This window comes from Pavona decussata, unplaced genomic scaffold, assembly GCF_977016875.1.
Source record: "Pavona decussata unplaced genomic scaffold, jaPavDecu1.1 SCAFFOLD_366, whole genome shotgun sequence".
NCBI lineage: Eukaryota > Metazoa > Cnidaria > Anthozoa > Scleractinia > Agariciidae > Pavona > Pavona decussata.
The window spans coordinates 2,562,619-2,582,703 of record NW_028145742.1 but is presented as its reverse complement, the minus strand read 5'-3'; the positions used below and the strand labels follow the sequence as shown (position 1 = coordinate 2,582,703).

Genomic DNA, 20,085 nt, shown 5'->3' with positions numbered 1-20,085 from the left:
CTGGAATGACATTCTAATGATTGTAGAATAAAAATAGGTAATTTGAAACGCCATTCAAAGTATTCTCATTCTAGAATGGCTCCCCACCCCTCCTCTCACCCCAAAAAAACCTTTATCAAGAACTGCTTAAGTTATACTCACAGTATCCAAGAACTAAAATATAGTTTATTTCATAATTTTCCCTCAGTAGATTTAACTCCTTTCTTTACATTTTTTTCTCATAACCTAACTTGCCATTACTAATAGGAATTCACGGACTACCTAACCGAAACTTGGAACAATGACGAGATGGCTAAAGTTAGAGTTATAATGCGATGGCTGGCTGCCCAGCGACCTGATCAACTGAAGAAATTAAGATGCACGGATCAAAACAGCACTCTAGCAAAGCTTCAGACAAACAGCGACACTGATCTCTTCCTAGAAATGTGCCGGTGAGTCGCTCTAATTTTTCTACTCCTTCAGGGTAAAATTGTAAACAATTCAGTAATCCAAACTAAATCTTTTGTGTATCGAGCATCAACTTGTGCAATTAAAGACGCGCAGGTGTAAATACCACAACTTTAATTAGCAGCTTCATTTCTTCTTTGAAATGAGCAAAAACTGCAACACGATGCCATTTTCAAGCTAAAAGTACAGCAAGCCAATTATTAAGTGAAGGCTAATTTGCTAAAATGTATTTTCAGTTATTTGATTAAATACGCGCAGTTTTTCAGTGTTCGTTTACTTGAATAATTTGAAATGGCCACCAATCGAGAAAAGAACGAAGGTGGCACGACTTACAATGATGTTTTTAAGTGGTTTCCGCCGGGCCAGTCAGCAGTACAAATTCCATCCTACATAACACAAAAGAAGCGACAGGGTACCAGACAATTCCATCATAAAAAAGATTTATCGAAGTTGGTGTAAAAACAAACAAGTATAATCACAGTTTTCTTGCGCAGAAAATTAGAGACTAAAACTCACTATGAAACTATATCATTGAAGAGACATTAGTGGAGGCCTCTAAAAAGGCCGTCATGTACCATGTCTGAATGATGCTGACCCTGGAAACTTTTTAACGTTTGCACCTTGTATTATAGTTTAACACTTGACTCGGCATTTGTACATCTGCGGTGATGGGCTATGCCTTTTGTAGATTAGAAAATTAGAATTAGAATTAGGATTTATCCTGTATGGATGCAAACCGGTAGATCCTGTCAGACTAGTGTTGCCGTTCTTGTAGTTGCGAGTCGGCAAATGATCGCTTTACATGCGTGGGAATCCACAGTGACCAGCAAAGCGCATGCTTCTTCCTCATATCTCAGGGCTAATCGACGGAAAGTCGAGCTACATTCAGAGCACGAATTAACGTGACCACAATTTTGAAAATACTTCTACAACATTTTTCCCTTCATTCCTGTTTTCAGATGTGCTGGAATGCAAGCGGAAAAGATAGTTGGTTATACAAAACATGCTAGACTTGAAGTTGGAGAAGAGCCATCCTTAAACAACCTAAACTCCTGGGTGGCAGTGGTGATCAATCAGGAATGGCGATTAGTTGATCCCCATTGGTGTTGCTCATCAATTACCGGACTGGGAAATGCTGGGTGGTCTCTTGTCGCTCATGATGTTGGATGTTCAGGGGATGCAAGTCAGGCAGAGGAAGAGAGGGTGGTTTACAAATTAGATGAATATTATTTTCTAACAAACCCAGAAGAATTTATTTATACTCACTTCCCACGAAATGACGAAGCGTGGCAGTTTTTGGCAAGGCCCGTGACTTTCAGAGAATTTGTCGACATGGCATATTTAAAACCGTCGTTTTTTGAGCTTGATATAAGGCTTCTCGAAGTTAACAAATGTGTACTGTATGCACCTCAAGGTGAAGTTGAAATCAAACTAGGGACACCCCTAAACGCCACAAGGGAGTTTAGGTATCAACTTTGGATGTCAGACCAACAGAAAATCGGAAACGTAAAACTTGAAAGATATTGCATCATGGAACAAAAAGACAACAGTTTAATTTGCAAGATTCGATTTCCAGTTGCTGGGAAATTCAAACATGAGCTGTTTGGAAGAAGTGCAGACATCGAAGATGGAGGAACTTCCTTCGGCATGTTGTGTGCATTCATAATCCACTGTGAGCAGCCAGCGCAAGACGCGAAAGCTCTTCCTGAAAACATTCGTCAAGAGTGGGGGCCCGGGAAAGACTTGGCTAATGCAGGGCTTGTGCCAATTACTCATCCGGATGCAGTGATTCAGGCTGCGGAGGGTGCTGTCGAACTTCGCTTCCAAACAACGAAACCAGTAGAGGTACGCCATACCCTGCACAGTGACAACAAAACAAAGGAGGATCTGCAAGGTAATGTCATCCACTACATCGAGAACGATGAGGTAGTGTTCAACATTCAGTTACCCGAAGACGGAGACTACGCTTTAAATCTTTTCAACAAAAACGAAGGACCTGAAAAAGCGTTGTGTAGTTATGTCGTTAGCAGTGAAAACACTGCATCAGACAACCAGGGATTCGCTGTTGTTCCAAATGGTCGCATTGGTGTTGCTGCTAACAACGATGTTGAAATTAAACTTATTTCACACAGTTCTCCGATCATTGAGTGTTCAAAGGATGGTTACGAGGAGCTCAAATTCACAACATCGAAGCTCTGTGAAACGCTTCCAAAATTGGAGCTCGTAACGGAAGAAGGGAACGTTTTGAAAGAGGGTTTTGTGTGGCCTGAATATGATGACAGTAATAAAGAAATTACTTTCAAAATCAACTTTCCAGAATCAGGAAGATATGTTTTTAATATGAATGCTAAGGAAGAAGGCAAAGAAGGTGACTTTACCCTGGGTTATACATGTGTGATGAAGGTTGCAGCACCGAAACAAGGTTGTGTAGCTTTTCCAGAGAGATGCAGCGCCTGGAGAAGGAATTGTAAGCTTGTGGAGCCTGTTACAAGGACTATCACAGCAGAATCCACCGTTCGCTTTGTAGTTGATGTTCCCAATGCCCATCAAGTTTCTGCATTTGGCAGCCAGAACGATAGGACCTCCTTAAGTAAGAATGGTCAGGGTATGTGGCAGGCAGATGTCAAGACAGGAGAGGGTGATCATGAACTAGAACTGAGAGCAAAGATAGAGAAGGGCTCCAATTTGTTTGCTCCTTTACTTAAGTACCAGGTATGTGGCCGATTTTAACGATTGGCATAATTGTACGCACTGTTAATACCTTCCCGCCCCTTCCCCTATCCGTGAAACGTGGAAACGTCGCGGAAAAATTGTAGATTCAGACATTATGCCTCACAACATAAACCTGAATTGAATGCGCGTGCTAACAGGGAGACGTAGAAAAAATGGGTTTTTGTGGAGGGGCACAGCTGATCTTTAAGACAACAGTTTACCCTTGATTATCGACTGTGAAATTTCCCAGCTTTACGATTGTTTGCAAGATGAGCACATGCAATATTGCCAAATTACATTAATTGAATTTTGATCAAACATAAGAAATCTTTGTATAGAAGTATTGTTTACTTTTCCAAGGTTGAGGAGACCGAGGAACTTAAGAAACAAAGAGAACTGCGACGTGAAAGGGAAGAAGCTGCCAGAAGGGAAGAAGAGGCCAGAAAAGAGATGATGAGACAACAATTTGAAAAGGCAAAGCAGCGTAAGGGCCATTCTTACTTACATCCAATTGCCTGCGCTTGCCACCACTTGCACGTTTTCCCGCGCTTGGCACCGGTAGCATTTTTTCCCGCGCTTGGCACCAGTAGCATGTTTTTCCCGCGCTTGGCACCAGTGGCACGGTTGCCCGCGCTTGGCACCAGTAGCATGTTTTTCCCGCGCTTTTGAAGCAGCGTAAGGGCCATTTCTGGCCATTTCTACTTACATCCATTTGCCTGCGCTTGGCAACAGTTGCATGTTTTTCCCGCGCTTGGAACCAGTTGCATCCCCCCGCCTCCCCCTGGCACCAGTTGCATGTTTTCTGGTGTTTGGCGCCAGTTGCACGTTTTCCCGCGCTTTTGATTTCCCATCAGTCACATGTTTTTACTTCGAGTTCTCATTTTTGAGATTGGCCAGTTGAGATGTTTCAACCATCGTAGGTCAGAGTAATTGAAGACTATGATACCGTTGCAGAATTACAAACGGCTGTGGATAGCAGAGATGTACAAGCTATACGAGCTGCAATTTGTTACGTGGAAAACGTGAACTTCTCCTTACTGCTAGCGGAGGAAGTCGAGGCTGCGAAGCAACTGCTAAGATCACTTGAAAGAATCGAAGCTCTGAAGGAAGCTGTCCTAAAGTTGGACCAAAAGACAATGTTAGAACTACGGAATTATTCCAAACCTCCAAAAATTGTCCATCAAGTGATAAAGGCAACATTGCTTTTGTTAGGGTACGACGAAAGCTTGATTGTGGTGAGTAGGATGATTGATTTTAAATATTACGTTCTTTATACTGTTGAAGGCCAAAACTAAAAAGAAACCAGATTTTTATTCAATGAATGTCAATAACTAAAAACATATTCCAAGCAAATTGCTATTTACAAGTTAAAAGTAGAAAAACGAACTATTAAAACTTATTTACAATTAATTTTGATTGAAAGAGAGACTACTCTCAAGCACATTTTTTTTAAAGAATAAAAAAAAAAACACAAATGTCATAAAGTTACAATGCTATTCTTATTTGATACTACTACCACTACCACTACCACTACTACTACTACTACTACTACTACTACTACTACTACTACTACTACTACTACTACTACTACTACTACTACTACTACTACTACTACTACTACTACTACTACTACTACTACTACTACTACTACTACTACTACTACTACTACTACTACTACTACTACTAATAATAATAATAATAATAATAACGATAATGATAAGACACAGCTGTCTAAATTATATTTTAACACAATCAGATTTTGTGACGCAGATCTTAGTCATCTCACTGGATCATACCTTTTAATGATTTCCTTGAATATCGTCGTATTTCAATTTTTTGACTCTTTAATACTTTCATGGCTGGATCTAATTTTGTCTCGATGGTAGTTCCCTTGTAGCTACAATTCCGTAACCCAACCTACACAGGTCATAGTTAATTGTTGAGTCGTGGAAAGACTAAGTTCAAGAGCCGGATTCCTTCAAGTTCGAAATTTAATTCTCCTTCATGATTGCTGGGGCAAACTTAGTTGTGGGGCTAAAAATTAAAACCTATATAGTCCATTTTTTCAGGAAAAGCACGCGCGACGAGTACAATGTGAGGTCATTCAACTTCAACCAGATAATTTTCTGAATCTGCAGAAATGGAGTGACTGTCAGAAACGCCTTGTCACCATTGGAAGACATGGACTGTTCAGACGAGTCAGAGCTTTTGATGTGACTGCTTTAGTCCCGGAGTTGGCGCTTCAGGCGTTCAGTCTCATTGGACGCTATCGACGCGAACAGGTGTCGTTTGTCAGCACAGGAGCGGAGGTCTTTTATTCCTGGGTGAGCAGATTAACTATTCGAACTCCTTCAATGATAAACACCACGAGAAACCGTCTTCACCCCCCTCCCTCCCTCCCCCCCCCGCCCCTTGGCCATGAGAGCCTGGTTTAGTACCATGCACAATAGTTGGGAACGAGCTAAAAAAATTTAAGGAGAATTTTGAACATGCAAAAGTTCTTTTTTTCTTAGGGAACTAAATTACGACAAAAATCCCAAGAGTTGGGATCAAATAGCGAACAAACAAGAAGCAAGTTGGTGATAGTGAGAGAACCCTTTTTTACACTCATGATTTCATCAAATGCCCTTGTTATTTCGAAACGGCACCGGTCAACATGATCTGCGGCTGCCAGACGCGGGCTATTTAGCATGGAGGCTATTTGTAAGAGTTTTTCTTCTGCAAAACAAAGCTGGTGGTCTCGGCGTTGGTAGTTAAGGCATTTCTTTCCTTTTCTTCAACGGTCTTGTTTAAATTTGGTGAAAATAACTCCATTAACGTTGTTTTTCTCTTGTGTTTAGACCGTTGGAATGATACAAGAATTCAGGAATGCCAACCCAGCAGCGATAAGCAAAACGCCTTGTTGACTAATTACAACCGCACAATAAGAGATACGAAAGCGGCACGATAACAACAGATACAGTTTATTGCCGTAAAGCGAGGCTAAGTGCAAAGCTTTTCATATGCAAACAAAACTAATTTTCATATCGAGAGCTTTGCACAGCCTCGCTTTCATAATGAGGTTCAAAACAACTTGGAAATGTGCCTGTTGTAAATACAAATTGTAAAAACTCCTTGTAAAGTGTATACTGTCAGATGAGTTATCCGCCGCTTTGACTGGTTGCGCACCAAGTAGTTTTCCATGTCAATATTTATTGCTGTTTGTAGAGGTAGCACCATGTTTTCATGATCATTAACATATCCTTGACAAGTTATTTGCCTGTGGAAATGACTGACAAGCTTCCTCGACAAGTTTTCCTTAGTGAGCGCAACACTGTCGCAAGGTCTCCTTGACATTTTGTTTTTACGCTTTTGACTTGTTCGTGTGTGAAGGATGAACAACAAGTTCTTCGTTATGATTTATCTTTAAAAAGCAAAAATTTGCTAACCACTTCCTCGACAAGTTTTCCTTGGTGGCCGAAACACCGTCTTTTGCACAAGAGGAATTTTTTCTTAAGAGCTGAGAATGTAAAACTTTTTTTCTAGAGAATGTAAAACTTGTCAAATGCAAACTTGCTTGCCAGGCTCTCGTGCAACGAACTTTAAGTTGCGTTCATAACTTGGATGGCCTTACATCGCTGTAATCTTTCATTCGCACTTAACATACCGTAAAGGCTCTATGCAGCCTTATTACAGGTCTCAAATTACTGGAGGGCTAAACTGAAGGGGGGGGGGGGGAGGGTGGGGGTTTAGTTTGAAATCGTGAGTCATTCGAAAAATAAGCTTTATTGGATTATTTTTGGAAAAACGTGAACGTGACTCCAGCGCTATGCCGGTAAAATGAATCTGCTTGGCGCCACTGAACAGTAAGAGTTTGGCTCTTTAAAAACTTCGGAAACGAGTTACCTAAATTTTCTACTTTCCTATATCCACAGTGTACTTTCCAATAAGTATCGCCATTCCTGTAACGTCTTTCATTCCACCCTTAGAAATTTAAATTGTCATTTTCGAGTACGGAGTGCGACGAGAGAGTCCCTTGCTCGCCCTGTCCAGTCATGATGACTAACCGCTTGCGACGCCTCTCCGGTCTTGCAACTCATTCTCCAACAAGCATAGCGCATTTTTTAATGATTCCCCCAGTTCCACAAGATGGGCACAAGTACGCCTTAATAGGATTCTGGAAGGCGGGTCTCTTGCACAGAAAACACATCTTCATGTTCGGTGGTCCTGGTGACGGTTTGTGCGCATGGCAGACCATGGCGGAACGCTGGTCATCTTTCCATGTTGTAAACCGTCCACAAACAAAACAAGAATCTTTGTTCATTAGTGACATCTCTCCAAACACTCCACGTTTCATACTGCAGAATTGGCAGATATGAATGTCGTGAGCGAAAGGAGTTCCTTTTTGAAGTATTTTGTTACAACGCAGGTCCTGAAAAAAAAAAAAAATTGAAAAAATCTTTGAAAGTGAGGCTCTCCACAAGAACATCTAACTATGCAGTAGTAATAACCGCCATTTGAGCGCAGTTCTCGGGTATTTTTTGTTATTTTGATGTGAAATTAAAATTCAATGAAGCTACCACTCTTTAAATCTGTGATTGGATTTAATAGACGAAACAAGAAATTCGTGATCAATTCGCAAATTGAAGTTGTGATAAATCAACTCTTCGACAAAAACCCGGTAGCTTTTGATGGTCAGGCCCCAGTTGTTTAAAGAGCAGATAACTTTATCCATATTGGTTGTAGTACATTTTATCCGCTGGATAGAGTCATCCACTCTTTGAACAACTGGAAACTGGTTGGAAAATATCGGGCTTGTATAACTGTCTGTAACCAATCGAACACCTTACAAGCAATATCACAAAATTAATTTTAAAAGACAAATAGTTTAATTTACGTTTCAATTACCCTGTAGTAGTTGTTTTTCCAGAAGCCTGGTCGGTTCTTAGAGCGCTCATCATTTCTCAAGAATTCCAGAAGCCTTTTCTTATCACCACCTAGCTTAAGTTGCTCTGGTGCCATGAAAATCACTCGGTCGTTCTCTTTGCAGTGATCTAGAAAGAATTCTGCCAGCTTCAAATGGAATTTCTTTTTCTCCTCAGCATCTACAAGGATGGTCTCCAGAACAACCTGAGACGATAACGAATGAGAAATTGGAAATTAGCCTTAGAAGAATTGTAGGAATAAAGGAGAAGTGATTGCAAATTAATGTACCCGGATGGGTGGGAAAAAAAAATAAGTTATGGCATTGCCCTCCTCCCAAAAAAACCTAAAAGAAAACTAAACCATTTTGAGAAGAAAACTCCTTTCTCGGCTCAAAATTTGCATCGCAAAATGCCAAAAAAGCATTTAGGACGTTCTTAACCAAATCCGATAATTCACCGAACTGACCTTACCTTTGAGAATTCATCTGTAAAAGGAAGAGAAAAGAAGTCCTTTAGCTTCAAGATACGATGTCTTACCTCTTGTATGGATGCGTGGAAAAATTCCAGTCTTTCCTCCTCTCCTTTACCACCAATGTTTCTAAGAAATGGTTTTAATGTTCGTCTTACTGCAGCCCACATCATCATCGGTACAGCTTCTGTTAAATCATTGCTCAGAAGGAACTGGAGTTCAGTTTCACTCAATCCACCTTTGCTGCAAGCCAACAAGCCTAGCACCTTCAAAAAGAAAACAAAACTGATTTTAATTGTCATCGTCGCAAGACAAGACGCAGATATTTACAAAATGCCTTGTACCTATGCGACTCACTAAAAAGAAAGGAAGACAAAGAAGGGCTTGCCGAAAATGCAGGGATATTTGACCTTGTTGTTAAATGGACGATTAATCATGACTACATTTATATTTGTTGTGCTAAAAGCACAATTCTCATTGTCAGTATCATTAATCCTATTATCATTGTTGTCGTTATTAGTATCATTATAATTATTGTTATTATTATTATTGTTATTATTATTATTATTATTATTTATCATAATCGCAGTATTGTACATCTGTATGATATTTCTTTAAAAAAAATCGTAGAGCGCTTTTCACGTAGCCTTTGACTTTAAAGGAGTTATCCTATTAAAAACCCTAAATTATTATTATTGTTATCGTCATCATCATCATCATCATCATCATCATCATCATCATCCTTTGGTTTTCCGATATTGCTTGAAATATAAAACCAAACTTTAAGGAGCTGGAAAAGTTTCTTTTGACTGCTTTTGATATTCATTGCACTTGAAAACGTGAGAATGTTGACATAAATCAAGAGAATGGTGCCGAGAAAGCTACCTACCTTTTGAACGTTGTTATGTTCGTCCTCATTAACCAGTCTGTTTATAATAAGCTGCAGAAGTTGCTTTAATGTGGCTGGAAAACTCTTGATGCGGTGGGTGATTGTTTCAAAGACTCCAAACACGCGCAGTTCTTCACACGCCAGAGATAACCACAGCGGGTTAGACGCACCTGATGAACCAACCAGCAACTCCATCTGCTCAGCATCGAGTTTCTTCAAAAATTACAAATAAACTTGTTACTCTAAAACATCGACTTACCACCACGCCTGCGTTTGTCAAACCTTCCGAAATTGTTAAATTACGTGCATAATTTTCATTGCCAGAAATTCTCATCTGTCCCCACCATAATTTTGAAAGCTAAAACATTGAAACGCATTGGACGAGAAACTACCACTAATCCGCTGAAAAGGATACTTCTCGCTCCCGAAAAATCTTAGCGAGTTTTGAGAATGGAACCCAGGGCCTCATAACCGCACAAAGCAGTTTAAGATCAGTGGTACTTTTCTGTAACCGTTCCTTCTGTCCCGAAGGGTTTTCTCGTGTCCTCGTTCATCATCATCATCATCATCATCATCATCATCATCGTCGTCATCGTTATTTTTATTGTCATTGTCGTCATCATCGTCATCCTTCTTCGGCCGAGTGTTCCACGACATAACGATGCATAGAGAACGGTTGCATCAGACCACGGGGAGATCTCGTGAAAAGACGGGGAAAGATCGAACTGCGAAGAACACGAGCTTCTACTCTTCCTCATCTCAGTGTTCACCTAAGCTTTCTCTCATATTCTGGGAGACAGACTGACATCTTAAACCTCTCCCTATTTCGGCCTGTTCCCAAGATGGTGGCTCATGGCAAATGTAAGCGACTATTATTGGAGCAAGAGTAAATTTTCTTTTTCCTTCATAAGAGAGAATTGAGAAGGGAGAATGAGTTACTTTGAACAATACCTTATTGTATTTTCCCAACGTGTGTTGCACAATCTCTTGCCGGGCGGACTCGTTAAGTTCTCCAACATGAAGTGGTACTGGAGGCGGTGTGCGATATTGCGGGTCAGACAGCAGAAGAGCTGAGCGACTATCAGTCACAGCGCTGACAACACAGCGAACATTGCGCGGGAAAACACTTGGAAACCAATCCATGTGGCTCGTTGCTTCAGCATCCGCTAACTTGAAAGAAACAAACAAATTGCGTGCTTCTTGACTCTCCTCCTACCCCTCCCCTTCTCTTCCCCCGAAAGGGGTGGGGAGGGGAAGAGGCACTCCTTGTCATAAGCATACCGTTATGATTCTATTGAGCGGGTGTTAGTGCTAACTTTACTTTGATAGCTTAAAGGAGAACACATAGCTAGGAGACAAGGCGCTTATCAGTTCTAATTTGAACCGGACATCTGGAAGCCTAGAAACTATGAAAAAGGATCCAATACCAGGAACTGTAAGGGAAACGCAAAATGCAGTTGCTGTCTCAAAGGGAAGGGGACCACTGATGCAATAGGGGCACTTACTGGAATAGCAGCGCTTATCGACAAAATAACTTTGAACTGTCTGGGGAAAGATTTTACGTGCAACATTCCACAATTGATATATTTTGTTCTGAGATGGTTGAGGTTTCGCCTCTTCCAATCTCGAACTTTCTTGTTACATAAAAGCTCCGCTAAGAAGTTGACGTGCAACTTTATTACCTGATTGATTGCATCAATGATTATGACGAAAACCTCTTCTCTTTTTGCGATCTCTTCCAAGCCTTTTTGGATCTCTTGTTTAAGCATATCCGTGCTCATGTCTTCAACAGACGCAGCATCTGTTAGTTGAAATGTTGCGGTCAAAGCAAAGATTAAAAGAAACAAATAAACAAACAAAAAATCTCATGTCAAATAAGGTGTTGGAAAGTCAAAAGGAATAATTTTTATTAGAACGCTTTTTAGTAGTTTCAATTAAGGGGTTTACGTTTAAAGGTATTTTTCGGTTAGAGTTTGTTCTTTGTTTAAGGTCATTCAAGTTTTATTCAAGTGTGAGCCTGTAGAGGCATTTCCTTAGTTTTTGAGTAGTTCTGTCTTCAAAAGGGTTTGTTGAGTTTAGGTGTGGTATTTTTAAGTAGGCATGCTTGAGGATTTACTTTAAGCTGACCTTGGATTTGATTGGCCTTGTGATTCTTGTTTGGGTTTATTGTCTAACTTTGTACTTTTGTTATGGAGTTTATATTGGTGGTCCTCCACTTGTTATTGTCAAGCATGTAGGTATGTTTCCGCACATTGAGTTAAGCAGTTGAGTGTGAAACTAGAGCTCCCTTGGTCAGCAAACCCAAACATGTCTACAATTATAGTATATAGTGAGGTTCGCAAATAACGTTAGTCAGTCAGTTGTAGGTGAGAGCTGTGCCAAGAAATAAAGATTTGCTGAAAAGAAGATTCCTGGTGCCTCCGTTACAGTCGCGAGCGGGTAGCTATTCTACAAAGGTTAAGGAAATGGCCTTAGAAAATTATTTACTGTAATTACTTCAGTTCTCACGGGCGTGTAGGAAGTCCCTTTTCTTTCCTTCATGAATAGTGAAGCCGGTGATTAGCGAGACACAGAACACAGACATTTATTCCGCCTTTTCTCTATATTCCTATATATAGAGGGGACCCACTTGCTGCCGCGAGGGTGTGTGTTTTGATCAGAGATCGGGTGGAGCTTTTCGCATTTCCTTGAAACAGGAGAAATCTTAGAAGGTTTAGGTGTGAAATTACAGGTTACAAAAATGCCTTTATTTAAGTCTGATGTGGTACTTGTGTTTGAGGTCTAGACTATCCATCACCAGCCAAAATACCAAGGAATCCAAAACGTGTACAAAGCAGATCGGCATGGTACCCAAAAACATGGCTTTCAGTCCATGAACAGTTAGCAAAAATGTGGTTGCCATGTATAGATCAGTTGCAAGACCTAACGTATTTCAGCACATTTTCACGACAACTACAATAGCCCAAAACACAAACTTTTGATGCGAGAAAAGTTTCTGCAATGGTAAGAGAGAAGCTTAAGGAGATTATGCATCACAGACACAAACCTGCTGCAGTGAAACCTCTCAGCCAACGCACAATTTTTTCTGCAAGTTGACGAGGAACCGTCGATCCAGGACCAGCTCCAACAAAATGATAGAACAGTGGGAATCCAAGCTGATAATGAATTATTATTAATGTCATCATTGTATTCGTTGTCTTATTGATGAAATAAATGAATGAATGAATGAATGAATGGTTGAACAAGCATGCAAACAAACGAACAACTGAACAAGGAATAAAAAACAAATGGAGGGTGTAAGGAGGGATAGATGGCAGCATTGGATGGATTGAATAACGAAGGAGGGTTTAAGATAAGAAGCAATATATTTACACAAAAACAGAATAATGAGTGACTTGCAAGACATAACAGCAAAAAAAAAAAAAAAAAAAGAAAAGAAGTTGAGAACATATCAACTTTGAGAGTATATTTTTATTGCATTTCCCATTTAATTGTTTATTTCATCATGCTTACAAACCTTTTTGACCTCCAATGTGCAATGAGCCATCAATGCAGATTTTCCAGAGCCTGAAGAGGCCAGAACAATCAGTGGAGGAATGTAGTCAGTGTTACACCCATCAGGAAGAGTTCCATCCTGAACAAATTCCATTACAGTTGATATCTCTGCACTCCGTCCCAGCACAAGCTGACCTCGCAGCTCAATGAAGTGATTATGCATCAAGAGTTCTGCATACAAGAAGTGAAAAATAGACGGTTAGCTATTACATGCTTAGATGGATATGCAACAAGAATGCAAGCCTGGAGAGAAAGGAGGGCTGCGGGAAAACTCTTACATTTTTAGCCTGAATAGCTGGTGGGATGTCGTGCAAAGATGCAGTTTGTCTGGTGGAGTTGCAAGAATGAACCACAAAGCTGTGAGAGGAATGAGGAAGTGCCAATTTTCAGTTTAATTTTCTTGCCACTTACACCACTCATTGTCATGGCTTAATTATGGCAGCTCTGTTGCTAAAACTTTATATCCACACATGGGCAATATCACCAGCTATGCAGGCTATTCCAATTTTTATTTTAAAGTGACACACCTGTCCATTGCTCGTCCATGGCTTGATACCAGCGAGGCTACAGTAAGCGTTATCCCAATATATATCTTCTGTGTTATTAGCTAGCAGAAAAATATGACAAATTGCTTGCCAGAACAAATTGCTAACCCTTATTAGGTGAGTATAATTTTGAGCCACGCCCGCAGCACACTAAACTTTAACCTGGCCTCATTTTACGTGTTACGTCAAAGTTAACTCACCCATCTCAGCTGCTGAGAGTTGTTCTTTTACCTCAGGAACTGATCTGTTTATTGCTGATTTGAAAAATTCCAAAACAGATTCACTGAAATTCTCCAACCCTTTGAGTTTGACCTGAAACCAACAACATTCAAGTATAAAGGTGGTGTGACATTTCTACAGTGTGGGGAAGTAAATGTCATAGGTATCTTAACCTCTTATCCCCTTATATCAAAGAGCAAATTCTCCTATCTTGTCCCCATACTTTTCTTGTAAAAGTACTGGGGAGATGTTATTAAATAAAATATCAAGAAAATTTGCCTTGGGTGATCACATCCTTAATTCTCATGACCCCAAGTGTTGAATAGCATTGATATTACAAGGAGAAATTTGATGCTGATTACTGTTAAGGGTAATAAAGGATTAAAGTTGGAGTGGTGTTCTAAACTAGGAAGTTAGGGAGAGAGGGATATTTGATATAGAATATTTGGGGGATTGGAAATAATAAGGAAAAAAAATAATGTTTGCACTGGTGACTACAAAATTTTCTTAGGGGTGGTGGAGAGGGGAGGTAATTTTACCTTCGGCCTTCCAGATGACTCATCAATCCCATCATATTGGCAGGAATAGTCAAAAACTTGTCCTGGGAATCTTCGTCTCAGTTTATCCTTCAATCCCTATGAAAAAAAATTTCAAATTAATCAATTCATTTATTAATGCCAGCTCAAGGATCCAGACGAGCAGTATACTATGTGTCAGAAATCGCGAACACCGAAGCAAGTTCAGGTAATATTAATGATGTAACCACATCTTGACCCTGCCTTAATTATAAAAGCAATGGAAAGGGTCTTCTTTATGGGCGTGGTTTGCTTTATTTGACCCAGAGGTGAATCAAAGGCTCCTGTGAGCCAACTCGTGAATGCAGATGACACATAGCAATTGAAATTTAGACGGCTACGGAAACTTCCTTGAAAGCTAAAAGAAACTATATCTTTGCCCGATTATGTAACGAAAAATAACCATTCTTGTACTCTTGTATCCTGATGCGCCGATTAAAAAAAAATCACGTGTTTTTTTTATTCAAAGTTCATAGAAGCACGCCATGTGCAGCTACGTCATGCAAATTCGTGTCCCCGATAGTCCGGGGCTACTGGATTTTGCGATCGGGCTAGTGGATTCTAGCCATCACTTGCCCGATGGGCAAGTGAAGTTTTTTTGGGAATTAAAATTACAAAATTACTGTAGGGCAAGCCGATCTCACAAAGGGAAATCTGTTCAACAAAGTATCGCATTACATTTCATGCCCGACATAAATGCGCGAAATTTTTCCTTTGGAGTTCAGTCCACGTAATCCTCAAGTAAAAATAATGAACTATGACAAGCTCTTGCTAAATAAGAATTATTTATCGACCGCGGCCTTTTGCTTCCCCATAAATTACCAGTTGTAAATTTCGAAAATGAAATATTTTTCCCTTTGAAACCTCCATGAAAGCTGACAAGATCTTAAAGTGTTCATTTCACCAGAAATTTGCATAATTTTGTTTACGACGTCAATGATGCGTGACATGGCACGTTCCGCTTTCGCGTGAAAACTGACAAATTAAATTATTTTTTAATTAAATTATTTCTATATGAAATTATTTTTAATTCTTAAAAGAAACCGCACTCCGTAGAAAAAACGAAAAAAACCTATAACTTTGCTCAGATTCAACGAAAAATCTCCATTCTTACACTAAAATGATTGTCAAATTATTCTCTACAGAATGAATGAGAGAATTCTGACGCGTCGTGAAAAAAATTTCCACGTTTTTTTTTTTCACTAATTGAGTTTACGACCCCGGACTTTCTGAAAAACTGAAAAAACTTGTAACTTTGCTCAGATTGAACGAAAAATCTCCATTCTTGCACTAAATGATCGTCAAATTATTCTCTACATATTGAATAAGAATTTCCTGATGCGCCGTGAACAACAAATGTTCGCGTGTTTTTTTTCCACTAATTGAATTTAAAACTCATTCACTGCGCACGCCCGAAAGTTAACGACAAAACCGACCGACCGACCGACCGACCGACCAACTAACCAACCAAGTACACAGTCAACTATCGCTATAACTCGTTCATTGCGCTACGCGCATTCACGAGTTAAAAAGGGTGTTGCATAGGTGTGGTATAATATCACACAGTGTTTTAAGTTCTGCTTAAATACACATAATTTTCCAGAAAGCAATACTTCATTAAATCTCTACACTAAATTGTTCCACTGCAGGTAAAGATGCAAATATTGTGAAATTGGGCATGAAGACCATTTGTGGTACCAGCGATGCATATGACCTGTAACAAAAAAAAGCAAGAAAACAATAAATATTCTGAAAGTGAGAAGTGATCATCGCAGTGAATTTTCAATTTATGCAATTGGAAATTGGAAGCCTGAAAAAAATTCAGGCTTCAACGGGATTCGAACCCGTGACCTCCGCGTTACCGGTGCGATGCTCTACCAACTGAGCTATGAAGCCACACATTGGGAGCAAGGTCAATTGTAGGTTCCCATTTTCCCGTGAGAGGAGTGAAACGATGTAAAGTATATGAAATAATTCATATATGAACTGCGGATATAGATGAAAGTGAGAAGTGATCATCGCAGTGAATTTTCCAATTTATGCAATTGGAAATTGGAAGCCTGAAAAAAATTCAGGCTTCAACGGGATTCGAACCCGTGACCTCCGCGTTACCGGTGCGATGCTCTACCAACTGAGCTATGAAGCCACACATTGGGAGCAAGGTCAATTGTAGGTTCCCATTTTCCCGTGAGAGGAGTGAAACGATGTAAAGTATATGAAATAATTCATATATGAACTGCGGATATAGATGAAAGTGAGAAGTGATCATCGCAGTGAATTTTCCAATTTATGCAATTGGAAATTGGAAGCCTGAAAAAAATTCAGGCTTCAACGGGATTCGAACCCGTGACCTCCGCGTTACCGGTGCGATGCTCTACCAACTGAGCTATGAAGCCACACATTGGGAGCAAGGTCAATTGTAGGTTCCCATTTTCCCGTGAGAGGAGTGAAACGATGTAAAGTATATGAAATAATTCATATATGAACTGCGGATATAGATGAAAGTGAGAAGTGATCATCGCAGTGAATTTTCCAATTTATGCAATTGGAAATTGGAAGCCTGAAAAAAATTCAGGCTTCAACGGGATTCGAACCCGTGACCTCCGCGTTACCGGTGCGATGCTCTACCAACTGAGCTATGAAGCCACACATTGGGAGCAAGGTCAATTGTAGGTTCCCATTTTCCCGTGAGAGGAGTGAAACGATGTAAAGTATATGAAATAATTCATATATGAACTGCGGATATAGATGAAAGTGAGAAGTGATCATCGCAGTGAATTTTCCAATTTATGCAATTGGAAATTGGAAGCCTGAAAAAAATTCAGGCTTCAACGGGATTCGAACCCGTGACCTCCGCGTTACCGGTGCGATGCTCTACCAACTGAGCTATGAAGCCACACATTGGGAGCAAGGTCAATTGTAGGTTCCCATTTTCCCGTGAGAGGAGTGAAACGATGTAAAGTATATGAAATAATTCATATATGAAATTCACTGCGATGATCACTTCTCACTTTCATCTATATCCGCAGTTCATATATGAATTATTTCATATACTTTACATCGTTTCACTCCTCTCACGGGAAAATGGGAACCTACAATTGACCTTGCTCCCAATGTGTGGCTTCATAGCTCAGTTGGTAGAGCATCGCACCGGTAACGCGGAGGTCACGGGTTCGAATCCCGTTGAAGCCTGAATTTTTTTCAGGCTTCCAATTTCCAATTGCATAAATTGAAAATTCACTGCGATGATCACTTCTCACTTTCATCTATATCCGCAGTTCATATATGAATTATTTCATATACTTTACATAATAAATATTCTGTAAAACATAAACACCTTTAAATGTGCTTTGTTAAGTGGATGAGCATCAACGAAAGCCCCCATCATCTCTGGAGGCAGATACTTTACAAATTCATCATTTCTAAAGAGGAATGCCGCATTCTGACTGCGTGTTCTGTATGCTGCATGGATTATCTCCATATGTGTTATTGAGGTGGGAAAGATCCATTTGTACTCTTCCTGAATCTCCTGTGATATTTCAGATGAACTTGGAATCCACCCATACCTATCAGACAAAAATCAAATATATTTCAGTTTCCCTTGTAGAGTTATTTCAATTTAAGGTCTTTGAACAAGCGAGGGATGGGAAGGAGGGGGAGGGGGGGAAGGAGAGCTAACAAGTGAGGTAAGGAATTTACAAATCAGCTATCCTCATGTATGATTGAAAATGAAGAGCTACAGCATTTTCACTCTGAAAAACAATCAAACACATGTCATAGTTATCATGATATGGGAGATGCAGTTAAGAATCTGGATAGATGGGGTCAGGGACTTAATTCTTCCACCTGTGATTGTGTCAAGGAATACATTACAATGTACCTTTCTCCAAGCATATTCAAAAAGAATGGTTGCCCATCTGTTTCTTCTAAACAGCGATCAATTTCATCCAAACAGGTTCTGATGGTTGCTTCTGTTGTGGAATCTTTAGGGACACCCCATCTGAGGTCACATTCAATTAGATGGATTGACCTTCCTTCACACCACTCACGCAGCTCAGGGACAACCTTAAAAACATATATGCACACAAATAAGAACCCAGATATTCACACTTCATAACTACGATTATAATTATGTTAATTTTATACCATACTTTGGTATTAGGTGGTCTTGTTGCAGCCGTATAATAATAATAATAATAATAATAATAATAATAATAATAATAATAATAATAATAATAAATATTTGTATGGCGCAAATTAGCATGTGTATATGATCAAATGCGCCTAACAAATTGTATATGTAAAAAATAAAAAATAAAGAATAAAAATAAAAAATAATTAATTAAAAATAGTTATTTACAATTCTTACAGTCCTTACATCGTATTGTAAGCAACTCTAAATAAAAATGTCTTCAATTTGGACTTAAAACGTGTGAGATTATCCTCGTCCCTTATTGCGCTCCGCAGTTTATTCCACAGTGATGGTGCAGCAGCAGTAAAAGCCCTGTCACCGAGTGTCTTCTTCGTTTTCGTGGATGGTGGTACTAATAAAAGTTCAGAATTTGAGCGAAGACCATACGTGGAAAAATTCCTAACATTAATGAGATTACAAATGTAATCAGGTGCTTGGCCATGTATGGCTTTAAAAGTAATTATTAAAATCTTAAAATCAATTCCAGGTGTCTCATCATCATCATCATCATCATCATCATTATTACCAGTATCTGGATTCCCATACAAGGTCTTTATTACTACTGACTGACTGACATTACTACTGACTGACATGGCCTAGTTTGACCTGACAGACCATAATAATTCATTTACCTCTTTTGCTATTCAATTCCTATGGAAACAATGTTGGCAAACGAAATGCGATTAATTGATATTTCACCATAAATTTCATGATTCACAGTAAATTTAATGATCTAGACAGAGTTTTTATTAACTCAGATGTACCTGGAATAGCACCCAGAAACAATGATTAACTTAGGGAATTTTAAACAAAATTCTAGAAGGATGAAGCTCAACATTTTCATAGGTACTTTGTGTCATAAAGTAACAAACCTTTTTCGCCAAAATTTCTCTCTCGGCATGATAATCTGCAAAAGTGGATGAAACAAAAAGACGAACGACCCTCCATCCTTTACTTGAGTCAATGGACGGTGAAGATTTGCAGTTGTGTTGACTATTACAAGAGTCTTCAATATCTTGCCAACATTTGTCAACAACTCTTTGAATGTCTTCATCGGAAGCTCGACTCAGCACATTCAGCAGTTCATCATTTCCAGATGACTTAACGTGACCTGCAGTTTGTTTCTCTACTACAAATCGTGTGACATGACCGGCTGTAAAATTTCCATCAGAAACTAGTCGTTCTTGAACGATGAACTCGTTCGTTTGCTTTTCCGAAAGAATGACAAGGGTTGAATTTTCATTTTCCTTTGATTCTCCATCGCTCACAACTGTCTGCGACTTTTCCACATTAGAATCAAGTCCATAGTCCTGGGTAAAGTTTACTTCGCAGTGTGACTGAGAAACGATCCCCAAATTTGTAGAGTCAGGATTTTCTCTAGATCTTTCCTCTGGTATATCCCCTACCAATGGCTGATTCTGCTCCGATGCCTTCTCTTGCACGGTAGATTGTTCCTCGCGGCTTTCTAGATTCCCGCCATTTGTTTGTTTTCTTTGCATTTGCAAATCATATGAGTTACTTCCTGCCACTGAAAACGCACAACCCGCTCCCATAGGAATAGAAATATGCTCGTGCGAC

General features: G+C 39.6%; 2 protein-coding genes across 3 annotated transcripts in view; one reads left to right on the top strand and one right to left on the bottom strand.

Moving 5' to 3' along the window:
- LOC146452793 (uncharacterized) overlaps positions 1–6,413 on the top strand; it is a 27,465-nt gene extending 21,052 nt beyond the window's left edge. The window contains exons 6-11 of the mRNA XM_085097658.1: positions 247–431; positions 1,407–3,159; positions 3,520–3,643; positions 4,114–4,394; positions 5,298–5,483; positions 6,000–6,413. Of these exons, the coding sequence (XP_084953784.1) occupies positions 247–431; positions 1,407–3,159; positions 3,520–3,643; positions 4,114–4,394; positions 5,298–5,483; positions 6,000–6,065 (2,595 nt within the window). The 3' untranslated portion in view covers positions 6,066–6,413. The remainder of the gene's footprint in view (positions 1–246; positions 432–1,406; positions 3,160–3,519; positions 3,644–4,113; positions 4,395–5,297; positions 5,484–5,999) is intronic.
- On the bottom strand, positions 6,101–20,085 carry LOC146452792 (telomerase protein component 1-like). Of its 2 annotated transcripts, XR_014859702.1 has the most exons (14): positions 19,380–20,085; positions 18,196–18,380; positions 17,653–17,881; positions 14,280–14,375; positions 13,722–13,833; positions 12,939–13,147; positions 12,468–12,576; positions 11,104–11,222; positions 10,373–10,591; positions 9,422–9,634; positions 8,601–8,798; positions 8,047–8,268; positions 6,539–7,570; positions 6,101–6,442 (listed from the first exon to the last, which is right to left on the bottom strand). XR_014859702.1 is itself a non-coding variant. In XM_085097660.1 (13 exons), exons 1-13 carry the CDS (start codon positions 20,058–20,060, stop codon positions 7,235–7,237), a joined length of 2,928 nt encoding a protein of 975 aa, XP_084953786.1. In that variant the 5' UTR covers positions 20,061–20,085; the 3' UTR covers positions 6,101–7,234. The 2 variants fall into 2 exon arrangements, 1 of the variants encoding a protein (XP_084953786.1); XM_085097660.1 differs by having other exon boundaries at positions 6,101–7,570.